The 15,069-nt window shown below is 46.6% G+C and overlaps 1 protein-coding gene across 1 annotated transcript in view; it reads right to left on the reverse strand.

Moving 5' to 3' along the window:
• Positions 1-15,069, reverse strand: part of LOC139688561 (teneurin-a-like) — a 697,857-nt gene that overhangs the window by 162,383 nt on the left and 520,405 nt on the right. The window contains exons 5-7 of the mRNA XM_071586114.1: positions 7,653-7,820; positions 3,643-4,281; positions 2,560-2,754 (exon numbers count right to left, since the gene is read on the reverse strand). Coding sequence (XP_071442215.1) covers positions 2,560-2,754; positions 3,643-4,281; positions 7,653-7,820 — 1,002 coding nt within the window. The remainder of the gene's footprint in view (positions 1-2,559; positions 2,755-3,642; positions 4,282-7,652; positions 7,821-15,069) is intronic.

Consider the following 15,069-nt stretch of genomic DNA (forward strand, 5'->3'; position numbering starts at 1 on the left):
TACTATGTAAAATTGATTGTTAAAATTTATATGTATATTTCTTCTAATTCATAGGGTTTTCGCTGGTTTTTAACATCCCCCTTCTCTTCGTGGGTGTTTTCCTGCGTGGGTATTTACTAAATGAGCAATGCAACGCTCTCCCTAGCTTTTCCCACAAACCTCAATGTTTGCTTAGACTTTCCCTATTTTATTACTCTCTTTCTTCACTGCCATTTCATTTGATTATGCGTGTATGAGTAGGTGTATTCTTAATTTATATATGTAAATGTAAGTATATATGTCCGTATATATATTTTTTTGGATAATGAATTTTTGTCTGTCTATTGGTATCTATGTGCATGCATGTAATTATTAATTTTATGGCTAATATAATATGTGTATAACGATGGGTTAAATGGAAGAAGGGACCATTTGGTTTCAATTTCGCCCAAATAATCTTTCTTCTATCTATCTTTCCATCACCCGCATCCTTCCTTCCTTCCCTTGAGATAAGTTGCTCGCCCCACCGACATATTCAAAAGCCAAAACGGTGAGTGCCTCCTTATTTTGTGTTTATGTATCATCACCACGCTGGTGACTGACCTTATATTCACTCCAATATTGCGTGGTTTGGGGGGCGTGCGGAGTGACGCCTCCGACTGCGCGGGGATTCAAGCACTCACCAACCAATTAAGTCCACTTAGCGCGCATAAAGCGATGAGTTGGTTGCAAACAACTTCACTCTTCCCAAGAGAACACCGCTCTCTAATACGTATATTTACGTTAATATTTGCATCAAAGATTAAGTGTGGACCATATCTGACCACCCTGATTTAATAAAGTAATGCATCCAAAACTGAAGCCTCTTGCAGAAAGAAACCCCACTCTCAAAGCACCTTCCTTTGCAAATACTCCTTGGGACGGCCGAGCGTGGGGTCACCGAGCACGAGTCAATGAAATGAGCAAACTAACGACCGTTCTCCATCATTATTATCATTGTTTTCAAACGTTTGAGTTTTGCAATAAATCACGATCATGCTCTTCGTCTGCGTATTCTATCGCCCATGAAGCAAATGTCATCCATTAAGCAATTTTCCTGCATGGCAATAATTCCATTCCATACAAAGGTTTTGCCAAAACAAACGGGGGCGACACCTGTCGCCGTAAATGGGAAATCAAACACGGTGGCACAGAAACCCATTTCCAAGTACCCGAATGCTCGTGGGGAAGGCGACACTTCCACGGCTCGCCCTGTGGGTCGACCCGGGACAGGGGCGGCCGAGATGCCCCTGCCGACGCGCCACCGCCCGACGCACGCCCCGACCGAGATCCGACGAATGAATAGGAGACCCACTCGCGGTCAAGGAAGCGCCCTCCCACCCCAAATAGAGAAGAAAGGGAGGGATGGGACGAGGGGCGTCTCGTCCACCATTTTGCGGGATTCCTAGCCAGTGGAACTCCTGTATTTATAATACGTCTGCATACAAAATTATTTGTTTTTAGTGGTAAGGCCGAATTAGATACATAAACGTTTTTATCCAGGCAAAATTGAGACCATATGGTCCCTTCTTCTATTTAACCCTTTGTCGAGTACATAGCATTAACAAAAGGAACTATTAAGTGATATAACTGAAAAAGAAAATAATGGTAAAGAGCATGTACATAATAAAAGATATATGCACAAAATGTCATTTTGCGGGAAAACCAAAAGAGTTCAGTCATGAAGACCCAGGGGAAAATACACGCAGGAAAACACCCACAAAGAAGGGGGGGGGCGTGGTGTTAAAAAGCTGCGATTGGTTACCTTACTCGTAACGTAAACTTTTCATTTAATGCGACGGTCCTTATTCCGCTATTTCCCTGACGAACCGGCGACAATGGCTTACGGAAAACGAACAGAGGGTGAACGAGTCCCCGGTATATCGTCAGAGTCAAAGTGTGAACTGAACCACACTCCCCAGTTGGGGTGCTCGGAAGTTCGTACAGCCGAACTATGCACTATTTTCACTGACGGCCGAGTGAGCAGGCACACAAGACTTATGGCTGGCTCGACTCGGATACTAGATATCCTCCCTCGCATGGCCGTTACGGCATTCATGGGGGTGGAAATCCGGCACCTCAGGCGTCGGCCGTCGGCTTGTGCGGGGGTCAGGCGCTCTCCCCAAGGAGTGCCCCCCCCCCTTTCAAGGACTCGTGCTCTCACTAAAAAGATTACAGGAATCCCATGAACCTACCTATGGAGCGAAACCCAACCCCTACGAGGCCGAACCGCTTGGACCCCTTCTCTCCCATAGAACTCATATTTGCAGGATTACTCCCGCAGCGTCGGATGAGTATCCGCCGGGGGCGCGTTAGCACAATCCTGCCACACGTCTTTCGCTAAGCGAATCCGCCCTTTGCCCACATGCGTGGGATTGGGTAGGTAGACACCTAGCTTTAGGGGTAAACGCAGCGTGGTCAGTTCGGGGTAACCTAGATCCCTGGCGTAGATGTTCTGCCTAGGGTCTTCAGGCAGTTACTCAGGCACGCCGCTCGGACAACACCGAGCGGAGGAAGTTAAAATAGGATGCCGCCACTCACCGACTTCGCAGGCGCTGCCCTTCCAGCCGGGGGCACATCGGCAGCGGCCGTCGATGCAGCGCCCCCGCCCTCCGCAGTCGGGGGCCTCGCAGTCCCGCTCGGGGACGTCGCACTCCGAGCCCTTCCAGCCCTCCTCGCAGTGGCAAAGCCCCCCGCCGTACTGACCGTGGTTGCTGCACAGCACGGGGCACACGCCTGCGGAAGAGAGGACAGATAGACGTGCTTCAAATCCATCCCCACCAACCAACCAATCAACCAGGGGCATTCCAGAAACGTAAACGAGAGGCACTTACACACTTTTGAAATTCGACCACTGCTGGTTGGGTCGATGGGTGAACCACCACGGAGATTGAGAATATCATCCCAACTATTGCAATAAAATCGCTCAATGCTGTGACCGTGAACGTTTACATAAATAAATAATACAAAATTGTGAATAATCTCATCCATGTTTAGTGTCAGTTAATGCTTGAGATTCAAATCCAATGAAGTTAATTGAGCATTAATTTGCAAAAGAAATGAATACCACAAATTATTACTATACATTTAAACAGTGAATTTAGGGTGAATTATTGAAGATTACACATGAAAGCAACAAATAAAAAGCAACTTCTCAGGCGTGACATGGTGGACTAAAATTAAGGCGGATAATGGAAATAAAATTAATACGACCGGTTTCAATGTAACTACATCATCGTCAGGTTACATTGAAACTGGTCGTGTTAATTTATTTTGTGAAAATTTCCAACTTTTAAATAACCATGAAGCAACAGTTCTAATATCAACATCAAATGACCATTGACCTTGGGAACCATAGAGTTAAATAAGTAGATGGGCAATCGCAACATTATCGGTGGAGTCAGCGAACATGAAGGCCATCTGAAAACATCTATGATTAAACACGGGCGGGGGGAAAGGAGGGTGGGGGGGGTGCCTACCTCCATGGAATTACTGATTACAGGGACTTCTTCTAGGCATATGACAGACAAAATTAACTCTAATATTCCGTTGCGATCTATGTTAAATGAGCAGAATGCTTCGTGGGGAATGGGTCGCATTGCAGAGGGCGAAGTGAGCACTCACTTTTCGAGCAGTCGCTGCCGGTGTATCCGTCGATGCAGTCGCACTTGCCCAGGTAGCACGACCCCCGGCCGGAGCAGTCGTTCTGGCACGCCGTCGACACGCCCTCCGCCTCCGACACCACCATCGACACGTCGGCAGAGCGCAGGTCGTCGTTGTACACGCTGAGGAACCAACGCCCCGTGTCCAGGTACTGCAGCATGGTGACGTTCACGGTGGCGGCGGACTGGGGCCCGGTGGCCGAGCGCCGGCCCCGGTCCAGCTCCTCCCCTCCGAAGGCCAGGGCCGCCCGCCTAAGCCGCTCCACCCGGCCGCCCCTGATGAACTCCACGAAGTCGTACTGCGTGACGGACGGCGCCACGTTCCTCCGGCCGTAGACGGCGAAGTGGGCGCCGTAGGGGAGCGTGAAGTTCATGCGGATGAAGGCGGGTTGCTTGTTGCGGAACTCGGCATTCCAGAAGCGGTACGGCGGGATGCGGGCCCTGTGCGGACGCCCCAGCTCTCTCACCTCCACCACGGGCCACTGAGCGTCCTTGCCGGGGGCCGCGCCTGAGGGCCCGGGGCCCCGGCCCGACGCACTGGCAGAACCTTGCATGCCCGAGGCTCCGGGCCCGGACCCTAGGGTGCTCGTCTGAAGTGTTTCTGGAAGAAGAGGCGGGTGCGTTAGAGCCCGACGCGCGGCAACTTTGGGCATTCAATTGACCAAAGAGGTCACGACGGTAATTTGCTGAAAGGCGACTGAAGGTGCAGCATAAGAAATATCGTTAAACTTTCAAGGGGTCATCTACTTTTTACTTATTAAGAGTAGCTCTTTTTTACGAAGCTGAGCCATGCGTTCCTTGGTCAAAGTTCAAAGTCAGTAGAAAGTCAAAGAAAATATTTTTAAATAAAGTCTTTTTACACGCCAAACTCTTATAGAAAAGAAAGCAATAGAAAGTAAAAGAATAATTCACCTTATATCTGTAAAATAGTTAACCCTTAGCACCGCGTGGAGTATAGACTGTCTCGAAGCATCAAAGGTCAAGTGAAGGGTAAAAATGGCGAGAGACATGGCCCAAGAAAGCGCCAGGCGCTCCCCTTTGGAGTAACCCCAGATGCAACCACTAGTGGTGTGCTTTTATGCGAGAAATATTTCGCCGAATGAATTCGGTGCTCAGGAGACAAGAGCCGAGGGGACGGTGCAAATCCCCAACACCCCACGGGAAGGGGAGGGGAGGGGAACTCCTGCGCTGCGGTGGGAACAAAACATAGGGAGTCTGAGATTATACTTAACATCAAATATACGCGGTGAATTATAAACATGAAAATATTAAGAATGAAAAAATAAGCACTTAAAACTCCCGATATCGGAATGCGTCTGGAAAAAGGCGAGATACCATAATCATCAGGAGATCCCCTTTTGACTCTTATTTAAGCAAAGCAGTGGACGGCTTTCTCGCCACCAGGGAGGGGCAGGGGGAAGGTGGGGTCAGAGGGCACGCTCGCCCTGCACAGAGGGGGACAGGAGAGGGTATTAATAATATATAGTAGTGCATATGAAAAATTTTCCCGAATAGAGGGCCGGACGGGCGGCGGTTTCCCTGGCTGGGTTCGAGGGATGGGAGCCGCAGGAAAGGCCGGGGGCAGTTGGCTCCCAGCCTTTGCGGAGTTCGAATCGTCCGTTTGCGAAGCCTTTACACGTGACCTCGTTACGCGTCGTCATTAACCGGCCATTCGAACAGCCCTACATCATCGAAATTTGCGTGAAACTTGGAAAAATCGGTAGAGAAACTGATGACATTCTCAAGGCAGAGTGGCACCAGCTGTTTCGGGAGCGTATAGAAAATATTAAAAAAATATTAATTAATTAGCGAAGATTCAATAGAAATGAAAGAAATATAAAAGAGGACTTTATGGTAATGACATTATGCCAGAGAACATGAAGTGGATAGCTTTGGATTACTGGTCGGTATGAAAGGAGATTAATCCGTGGAGGGAACGCAACATTCCCGCGGAACGAATTAAGCGCCTGGGAAATCGTCGGAGGAAGATTATTTATGGGCTGGGATGTCGGACTCGTGGGACGCTGGACTTCGCTCACGCAAACTGTTTCCCGTTTAAACTCTAGACGTCTCTCTCCAACGTGGGACGACACTTTCTGGAATTTACCAACGTGCTCCGATGTTTGGCAAGTTAACGAATGGTTCTCGCAATGTTGGTCGAAACGTTTTGTCGTCTCGCCGGGTTTGTTGATGCGGTCCCAACAGGAGTGTGCATCCTGCTTTGGATCATTGCCCGCTGAGTTGAGCCATCATGTCCACTCCTCCGGCCGCCGAGGAGTGAGAGGCGTCCCTCAAGGGCAGATCTGCGGCGGGGGTGGGAGGGGCGACGGCTGACCACAGTGGACGCACCCCCACTCATATTTTCGACAGCGACCAATTTGTTACCCAATTGTGCAATTATGCATTAAACGAAGAAATGAATCCATCCTTCATTAAAACTTGAAATCCACGTTCTAGGATGATGGATAAAGTGGCGAACATGAGATCCGCATCAAAACTCAAACCCAAAGAATGATCCTCATTTTAAATTAAATTCACCAAGAATTACAGATCGAGTTTTCCAAAGTGTAGGCCTGCCCTTCATTAAGTTAGGCAGTGTAAATCTGTGATATTGCATTGCATTGCATGTTTAGCCTAGAAACCAAGAATTAATATTTAAAACTTCGAGATGAGAGCTATAGGACCTAATTCTTTTGAAGTATTTGGGAAGATGCCTAAAATCATAACTTCTTCATATTATACAATCTGCCCGACTGTCAAACGTGTTGGAAATATTGGGGCATCGGAATGGAAATAAATTTGTATTTTTAACGTTTCATATGATCGATGGAAAGACGACGTGCGAGCCATCGGCGGTGAATGCAAATTTATACAAGTTGCCAGTATGAAGTAGTTACACTGTTAGATGTTAGGGCGCGTTATTTTCATACTCATGATATTTAACTACAAGAATTATATTCGCCTTCGCCAACAAAACAAAGCATTTTGTTAATGCGCCTGTGGGTGATTATAGGTAAAACTTTATGCAAAAATTATTACTATTTAATTAAAAATTAACATTTAACATTTGACATCCATATTATTCATTACAAATTAAGTGCAAAGAAGGCATAATTAAAGGCTCGACAACTAGCGTCGTCAATTTCAAAGAACTGCAGGCGATGTCATGGTAATTATTTTTACGGAGTTTTCCGCTGATGACCATCAGAACTCAACCATTTTCTGCGTAAAAAAATAATTTTCCTTGATCGGGATTCGACCCGGATTCTCTAAAGCTACCGGGAGTCGAACAGGAAATCGAAAGGAGGCGAGGTGAATTGGACACCGGGCGAGGCGAATCATACACTGTTAAATTTCTCTATTCTGAAACTCGCTTTGCATTTGCATGAAAAGGATGATTGGTATCCGACTATATATCCGTGATCCATGGGTCATATTTTCCCCCTTTTTACTTGGCAAAATAATAGAAAGAGTGGCAACAACCTTCTTGGGAATTAAAATGCACATTGCATAGAAGACACTGAAATTCTCCCAAAACAATTATATCAAAACACAGTTGACATGCATCTCAAACAAATTTGTATTTTAGCTTAAAGAAAATCGGAAATTCACGGTGAAAACTTTATTGTTTTAATTGATTACTCAAAACATATTATATTACCAGTAAGGACTGCGGGAAAAATGTGTCGTAATTCAACATTTATGGAGTAATGTATTATTTGCTGATAATCATGATTGGGGGAATTTTCAGAAACACAGGAGAAGTTACCACCATTCCGTCGTAAGGGAAAGGCCATAAGGCATCTTAAAAAGATAGTTCTCATCAACCAATCGATTTGCAGACATTTGGGCGGAGAGAGTGCGAAAGGTGGACGCTGAGAAGAGGGGAGGTGGGCGCATAAAGGGGCGGGCGTGGCGACCAGTCCCCCGTTGCCATCGCCGGGGGGGGGGGGGGCGAGCCCTCACACTCACCTTCCGTCGGGGGCGGGAATTGCGTGGGCTCCCGAGGGCCACCGTCGCCCATGGCTCCTCCGCCGCCCCTGTCCTGCGCCGCGGCGGCCGCCACCTCGGCAGGGCCGTCAGCCTCCTCCACTTGAATGCACCGCGAGGCGTCGATGCCCGGCCTCGAGGAACTCACGGCTGCAAAGAGAAGGGGAAACTAGGTCAGAGGTGGTCATTTGCACGCCCGGATGAAGGGAGGTCATTTCCCCCACCCCTCATGGACACCCACGCATGCATGCGAAATGAAACACCAACGGCTCCTCGGAGTACGCACCAGCCACGTGATCGCAGTGGTAAGGCCTCCGCTCGAACACTCTCCATTGATTCCTCACACGCTCATCTCATCCATCCGCACACTCTACTTCTACAGCTTCCGGCAGCATTCATTTTATTCGCCTTTCCTTGCCTCAACCCGTTCCCGCCCCCAGCACCCGGGACCCCATCGGACAAGTCTGACCTTTATTTATTTTTATTTATCGACTTAATTGGGCGAGGTTGAGACTAATAGTCCCTTCTTCCACCTTACCCTACATTACACACATTTGACGACAATCACATACAACCAAGCCCTAGATGGAGGGAAATCCACCTAGGTGGGAATCGAACCCACGACCTCTGGGTTGGTAGGCGAGGACTTTACCCCGCCGCCACCGAGGCCGGCAACCTTGCCTGCCGCCGAGGCCGGCGACCTTGGGGAAACCCTTGAGACACTTTTTCGTGGCTCCAGTACTGCGCTTCTCCAAACGGCGCAACCGTTGAGGGCGCAGATCGTGGTCGAGTGGATGCGACGCAGCGGTTGCAGACGCAATCGGCACAGAAAGGGATTACGACTCAGATGAGGAGCTCCGAAACACCAGCTGCCGAGACAGTGAAATGGGGATTGAAATAAAATAAACCCATGGGGAAAAGTAACATTCTAGTAGAAAGTTAAAGGTTTAGGAAACCGTTGGAGAACGTTTTTGTGGATTAATTTGCAGTATTTATGCGGTAGGAATCAGGCCGGAAGACATCGTCAGGACAGAGCGAGTTCCCACACCGAAAAAGTGTAAGTCGGCCATGATTAGCTAAACAAACTGACAACTAACCGGTAATTAGCGTCTGAATTGCATGTGCCGTATTTTAACATATTTTCTTGTCCTCTTTGTGTGGGCATAGGAATAGCTGCTAGCCATGTAATACTCGTTATGTAGGCATGTTGCAAGATTGGTGTTCGATCGCCCCCTTTCTACGCGGTTTTTGGGTGGATCCCGGTGTGCGTGAAGGAATGAGAGGAAATATATGTAGAATGGCTGGTGATCTACCACCCTCTGCCGCAATTCCTTGCGACGGCTTGCGCGGTATTACGTAGATGAACATTCGTATTTAAATCCAAAGATTTGCGGAATGTGGCGCGAGTGGTATTTACTTATTGGTTCTTCAAAATCCCAACACACTCTTGTAAATTCACATTATAATAGGACGCTTCTGGAGCTTAATGGGTGAAATCAATCAGCAGGTAATCGACAGGATCCGGGTTCGAGTCCCTCTGGAGCCGTAGAATTTGTACACTGTAAAATATCTATATTTGTTTATTATTATTATATGGATTATAAAAGATCACTGAAATATTATTATGAAAATTTCTTAATTGGCCAGTTAACCAGTAAATTCAGAGTGATTCACAGTTCTTGAGCCGTAGATTGCGCCATCGAGTAAGGATCCACATTCAATACCTTTACGATAAATCTTCCAGTAAGTTATTTATCCAAATATCACGCTAATTTTTCCACGTCGTACTTGTATTTGTTATTGAAAGCGCGAGTGGTGAATTGATTTCGCCGCATGCACACAGGTCGAATTAATTACACGCGATGAAAACCTCATTATTAATATAATGAAGTTGAAATATTTTAAAGTTAGTAATAATGGATTTGGCGTTCCATGTTGGCTGATGAAAACGGCCTCAGGAATATTAATTGACAAAAGATCTCCAGGATGAAAAATGCATTTTGATTGCAATCGGAGTGGAATATGTGAAGGTTCCCGCGGAGGGGATATTTTTAAAATGGGAAGAAACATTTTGATCGTAGAGGCGCCAAAAAGGTTCACGCCCTTCAGAGGTGGAGGAGAGATGGCTGGCACTCATCGATCCCTCTCCTCGCAGCATTTTACAGAAAGTACTATGGATTCCTCGCCCCTTCACCTTTTTCGGAATAGGAACTAAATGTATACATATGTAGATTTATATGTATGTAAATATTTATATATATATGTATATTTATACACACACATACATACATATATATATATATATATATATATATATATATATATATATATATATATATATATATATATATACTCATATATATACTCATCATTATATATCATTTATATATATGTATACTCATTTATATAGAAACAGATATAAGGTAAAGGGATAGGAACACACACAAAGGACGAACATTTGTGTGAGTATTTGTTCGCCGTTTGGCGGGATTTCGTGTTTGAATGTGTATCAGGCCAATGTGGCTCGTCTCTTCTTCTGGCTATGCGTGCCACGAAACGCACTGTTCTCATCCTTTATGATGTTGTATGATTCCTTTACTAGTATCCTTTCCTCTTGTGTGTCTTGTCTATTTCTCCTTTGGTGGGTGAAACGGCTCCCTAATGCCATCTCTTGGCCAAAGAATCTGGGCACTTGGTTGCATAAAGCATCGCAGATCTCAGTGTAAATTACGTTTCCTGGATATCTCAAGCGGTTAAGAGCCTCCGCCCGGCAAGTGGAAAGATTTTATAATCTTTCCACTTGCTAATATATAAATCCCGATCTAGGAAATATTTTTACATTCGTGATCTGCTGGATTCGGCTTCCCTACCTCTCTTGTGTTCGTCCTTTGTGTGTGTTCCTATCCCTTTACCTTATATCTGTTTCTATATAAATGAGTATTTGTTCGCCGTTTGGCGGGATTTCGTGTTTGAATGTGTATATATGTATGTATGTATATATATATACGAGGGTCATCCGGAAAGTAGTACCCGTTCGTGAAATAAAGACACAAAAGTAAATATTAACAAACATAAAAAATTTTATTTGAAAGAGGATACTTTAAACTACTTCTCAACATAATCTCCAAGCAAATTAAGGCATTTGTCATAACGTGTGACAAGTTTCTGTATTCCTGCTGCATAGTCCTTCGCCGCCAGCTCATTGAGATACGCGAGGGACCCATCTTGCACAAATTTTTGCATAATGCAGATGGTGTTTAACAATTTCATGAACAATTGTTCGAAAAACATTGGGAAAATGCTCACAGATGTCATCAATTGTGACGCGCCGATCGTTCCTCACGAATTCGTCAACTGAGCTCACCAGTTGGTCTGTAATGACAGACGGTCTCTCCGAACGCTCATCGTCGTGTGTGTTCCCCCTCCCCATGTTGAAGTTGCGACACCACCGCCGAACAGACGACTCGTCCATTACATTTTCTCCATACACCTCCTTTAATTGGCGATGAATATCACATGGGCGAACGTTTCTTGCATTGAGGAATTTAATCACTGCCCTCACTTCACAACTGGCGGCGTTCTCAATTTTTTTAAACATTGTAAACAATCACAGAAACAACACAGGCAATGCTAGCGTCACGCAACTTGGCTCAGAGAAGGCAGACAAGCCACTGAAGCTATCTGACCTCGTCCAGCGGCTACTCGCGTCGTCAGCACTTCATGCGGCACGAACGGGTACTACTTTCCGGATGACCCTCGTGTGTGTGTATATATATATATATATATATATATATATATATATATATATATATATATATATATATATATATATATATATATATATATATATATATATCTGTCTCTCTGTATGTATATATATATATATATATATACACGAGGGTCACCCGGAAAGTAGTACCCGTTCGTGAAATAAAGACACAATAGTAAATATTAACAAACATAAAAAATTTTATTTGAAAGAGGATACTTTAAACTACTTCTCAACATAATCTCCAAGCAAATTAAGGCATTTGTCATAACGTGTGACAAGTTTCTGTATTCCTGCTGCATAGTCCTTCGCCGCCAGCTCATTGAGATACGCGAGGGACCCATCTTGCACAAATTTTTGCATAATGCAGATGGTGTTTAACAATTTCATGAACAATTGTTCGAGAAACATTGGGAAAATGCTCACAGATGTCATCAATTGTGACGCGCCGATCGTTCCTCACGAATTCGTCAACTGAGCTCACCAGTTGGTCTGTAATGACAGACGGTCTCCCCGAACGCTCATCGTCGTGTGTTTTCCCCCTCCCCATGTTGAAGTTGCGACACCACCGCCGAACAGACGACTCGTCCATTACATTGTCTCCATACACCTCCTTTAATTGGCGATGAATATCACATGGGCGAACGTTTCTTGCATTGAGGAATTTAATCACTGCCCTCACTTCACAACTGGCGGCGTTCTCAATTTTTTTAAACATTGTAAACAATCACAGAAACAACACAGGCAATGCTAGCGTCACGCAACTTGGCTCAGAGAAGGCAGACAAGCCACTGAAGCTATCTGACCTCGTCCAGCGGCTACTCGCGTCGTCAGCACTTCATGCGGCACGAACGGGTACTACTTTCCGGATGACCATATATATATATATCTGTCTCTCTGTATGTATATATATATATATATACACGAGGGTCACCCGGAAAGTAGTACCCGTTCGTGAAATAAAGACACAATAGTAAATATTAACAAACATAAAAAATTTTATTTGAAAGAGGATACTTTAAACTACTTCTCAACATAATCTCCAAGCAAATTAAGGCATTTGTCATAACGTGTGACAAGTTTCTGTATTCCTGCTGCATAGTCCTTCGCCGCCAGCTCATTGAGATACGCGAGGGACCCATCTTGCACAAATTTTTGCATAATGCAGATGGTGTTTAACAATTTCATGAACAATTGTTCGAGAAACATTGGGAAAATGCTCACAGATGTCATCAATTGTGACGCGCCGATCGTTCCTCACGAATTCGTCAACTGAGCTCACCAGTTGGTCTGTAATGACAGACGGTCTCCCCGAACGCTCATCGTCGTGTGTTTTCCCCCTCCCCATGTTGAAGTTGCGACACCACCGCCGAACAGACGACTCGTCCATTACATTGTCTCCATACACCTCCTTTAATTGGCGATGAATATCACATGGACGAACGTTTCTTGCATTGAGGAATTTAATCACTGCCCTCACTTCACAACTGGCGGCGTTCTCAATTTTTTTAAACATTGTAAACAATCACAGAAACAACACAGGCAATGCTAGCGTCACGCAACTTGGCTCAGAGAAGGCAGACAAGCCACTGAAGCTATCTGACCTCGTCCAGCGGCTACTCGCGTCGTCAGCACTTCATGCGGCACGAACGGGTACTACTTTCCGGATGACCCTCGTATATACAGAGAGACAGAGAGAGAGAGAGTGCTGGCAATGAGTGGGATGGCATGACTGCGTGCGTCAGTTACAGAACGCGTGACAGAATGCGCCCGACGCTGGAAAAGGAGAAGACGGAGAAATGGTCGTAGAATGTGGTCTCGGGAGCTCACAGAAGCCGAGGAAGAGCACGCATGCTTCGCACGCCCTCTTCCTGGTGGCCGAAAGGGGCAAGTACTTCCGCACGGAGGAAGGCATGAAGGGAGGGGAATGCTTCCTCAGACAGCCCAACGCTGTCCTTCCCTCGCGCTGCCTCCCTTTGAAAGGGAATGGCTGGAATAGTATGCACGTATGTCACATGCAGATGCCGGTGTCCGCCATTTCAAAGTGATCGGTCTTGGTGCCATCGCCCGTCCCTGGTCTCCTCCTTCGGGAGGGGAGCGCGTCGGAAGTGCGGGAGGGGGTGGAGGCCTCCGCAAGTAGAGTTGACCGTGGGTGGCGAGCGCCGTAGAGGTCGAAGGAAGGGGCGATGGATATTGGGATCGCGGCTCCTGCCTCCAAGGAGGGTGGAGTCCAAACCGAGAAAGTATGAAAGAGGAATGAAGGGGATCGAAGATATTCCGCTCCGTTGGGGTCCTCGGGGGCGAAGAGAGCGGGATGTAACAATTTAGTGGCGTGGCAACCCTCCCCCTCCTCCCTTGAAGTATAGATGAGCACGGGCATTCTTAAGAAGAAACCAATTGCACCTCCGACCGCTTCGCCCAATTCCCTCCCTCCCTCCCCCGTCCCCCAATCCCCACCCACTGCCACCGACAACCTCAGTGCTCAACTCGGACGACCTCCTCGCGAGGGAAGAGGCGTCTTATTCCGTTAATACGGATCTTTAAGGCCAAAGATATCGCATGCGGTAGCCGCTCGGAGCGTGTGCTGCATCGCTTACGCAGAGATAGTCCTTGCTCTAAAATCGGAAACTCCTTCCCTACAATTACCCACTCGTGCGGGATCGGAACTCCGCCGAGGGAATAACGAATGCCTTGATCGTCCTCAAACATTCAGCGATGCGCCTTCACATTCGGTTTACTACGATGAGTTTCTTAGATACCATAATAATAAAACACTCCTCTCGAATGAAACGGGTGGCTCGAATGCACTTTGTTCGTCATCAGCAATGCACTCCACTCCTCAACTGCACTTCGCCCCGAAGAGTGCGCCTCGGAACCCCAGGGGGCTAGAACTGAAATGAAAATGTTATATAATATAGGATCTCAGGTTTTCCCGGCGTATGGTATTCAAGAAGTTCTCTCGGGTTTCCCACCGGGTCAGGTTGCAGTGCACCGACATTTCGAAGGCTGACTCTGCCATCGTCTTCAGGGTGAAGTGTTCTTTGGGGTGAAGTTCACTTCACCCTGAAGACGATGGTAGAGTCAGGCCTTCGAAACGTCGGTGTACTGCAACCTGACCCGGTGGGAAACCCGAGAGAACTTCTTGAATTATATAATATAGCTTATCTACACATTTTCTGTTTGTCCGTTTAGCGTTGTCGTTAAATAATTACGAACTTCTCTATTAAAAAAACAAACGTTACGCTAGGGAAAGAAAGACTCGCCCCTTTGCGTACACATGAGAGCCATATCGCGAAATCAACGTTTCCGTCGAGGAGTTAACGTAGAGTCAGTCGCCCTTCCAGGGGCTGCGCCGAATGTGAGGCTTCGGGACGGGGAGTATGTACCCGCCATCGCCGCACCAAACTAGCATCTTCACTAACCTCGTGTGTTTTGCTGTCGAAAAACCGTTCCCGCATGACCGCATGGGACTGTCATTTGAAGTATGTAGCCCCCATTACTGGATTGTTTGCCCTAATTTGTTAATTTTCAGACTTCTCCTTCCATCCCTCGTGTCTCTCTCTCTGTGGGGGGTGGGGAGGACTCCAGCTGCCTGTCTGCTGCGGTGTACTGCATTCCCCTCGTGTGACT

The sequence above is a fragment of the Hetaerina americana genome, unplaced genomic scaffold (assembly GCF_022747635.1).
Source record: "Hetaerina americana unplaced genomic scaffold, ioHetAmer1.1.p SCAF_20, whole genome shotgun sequence".
Classification (NCBI taxonomy): domain Eukaryota; kingdom Metazoa; phylum Arthropoda; class Insecta; order Odonata; family Calopterygidae; genus Hetaerina; species Hetaerina americana.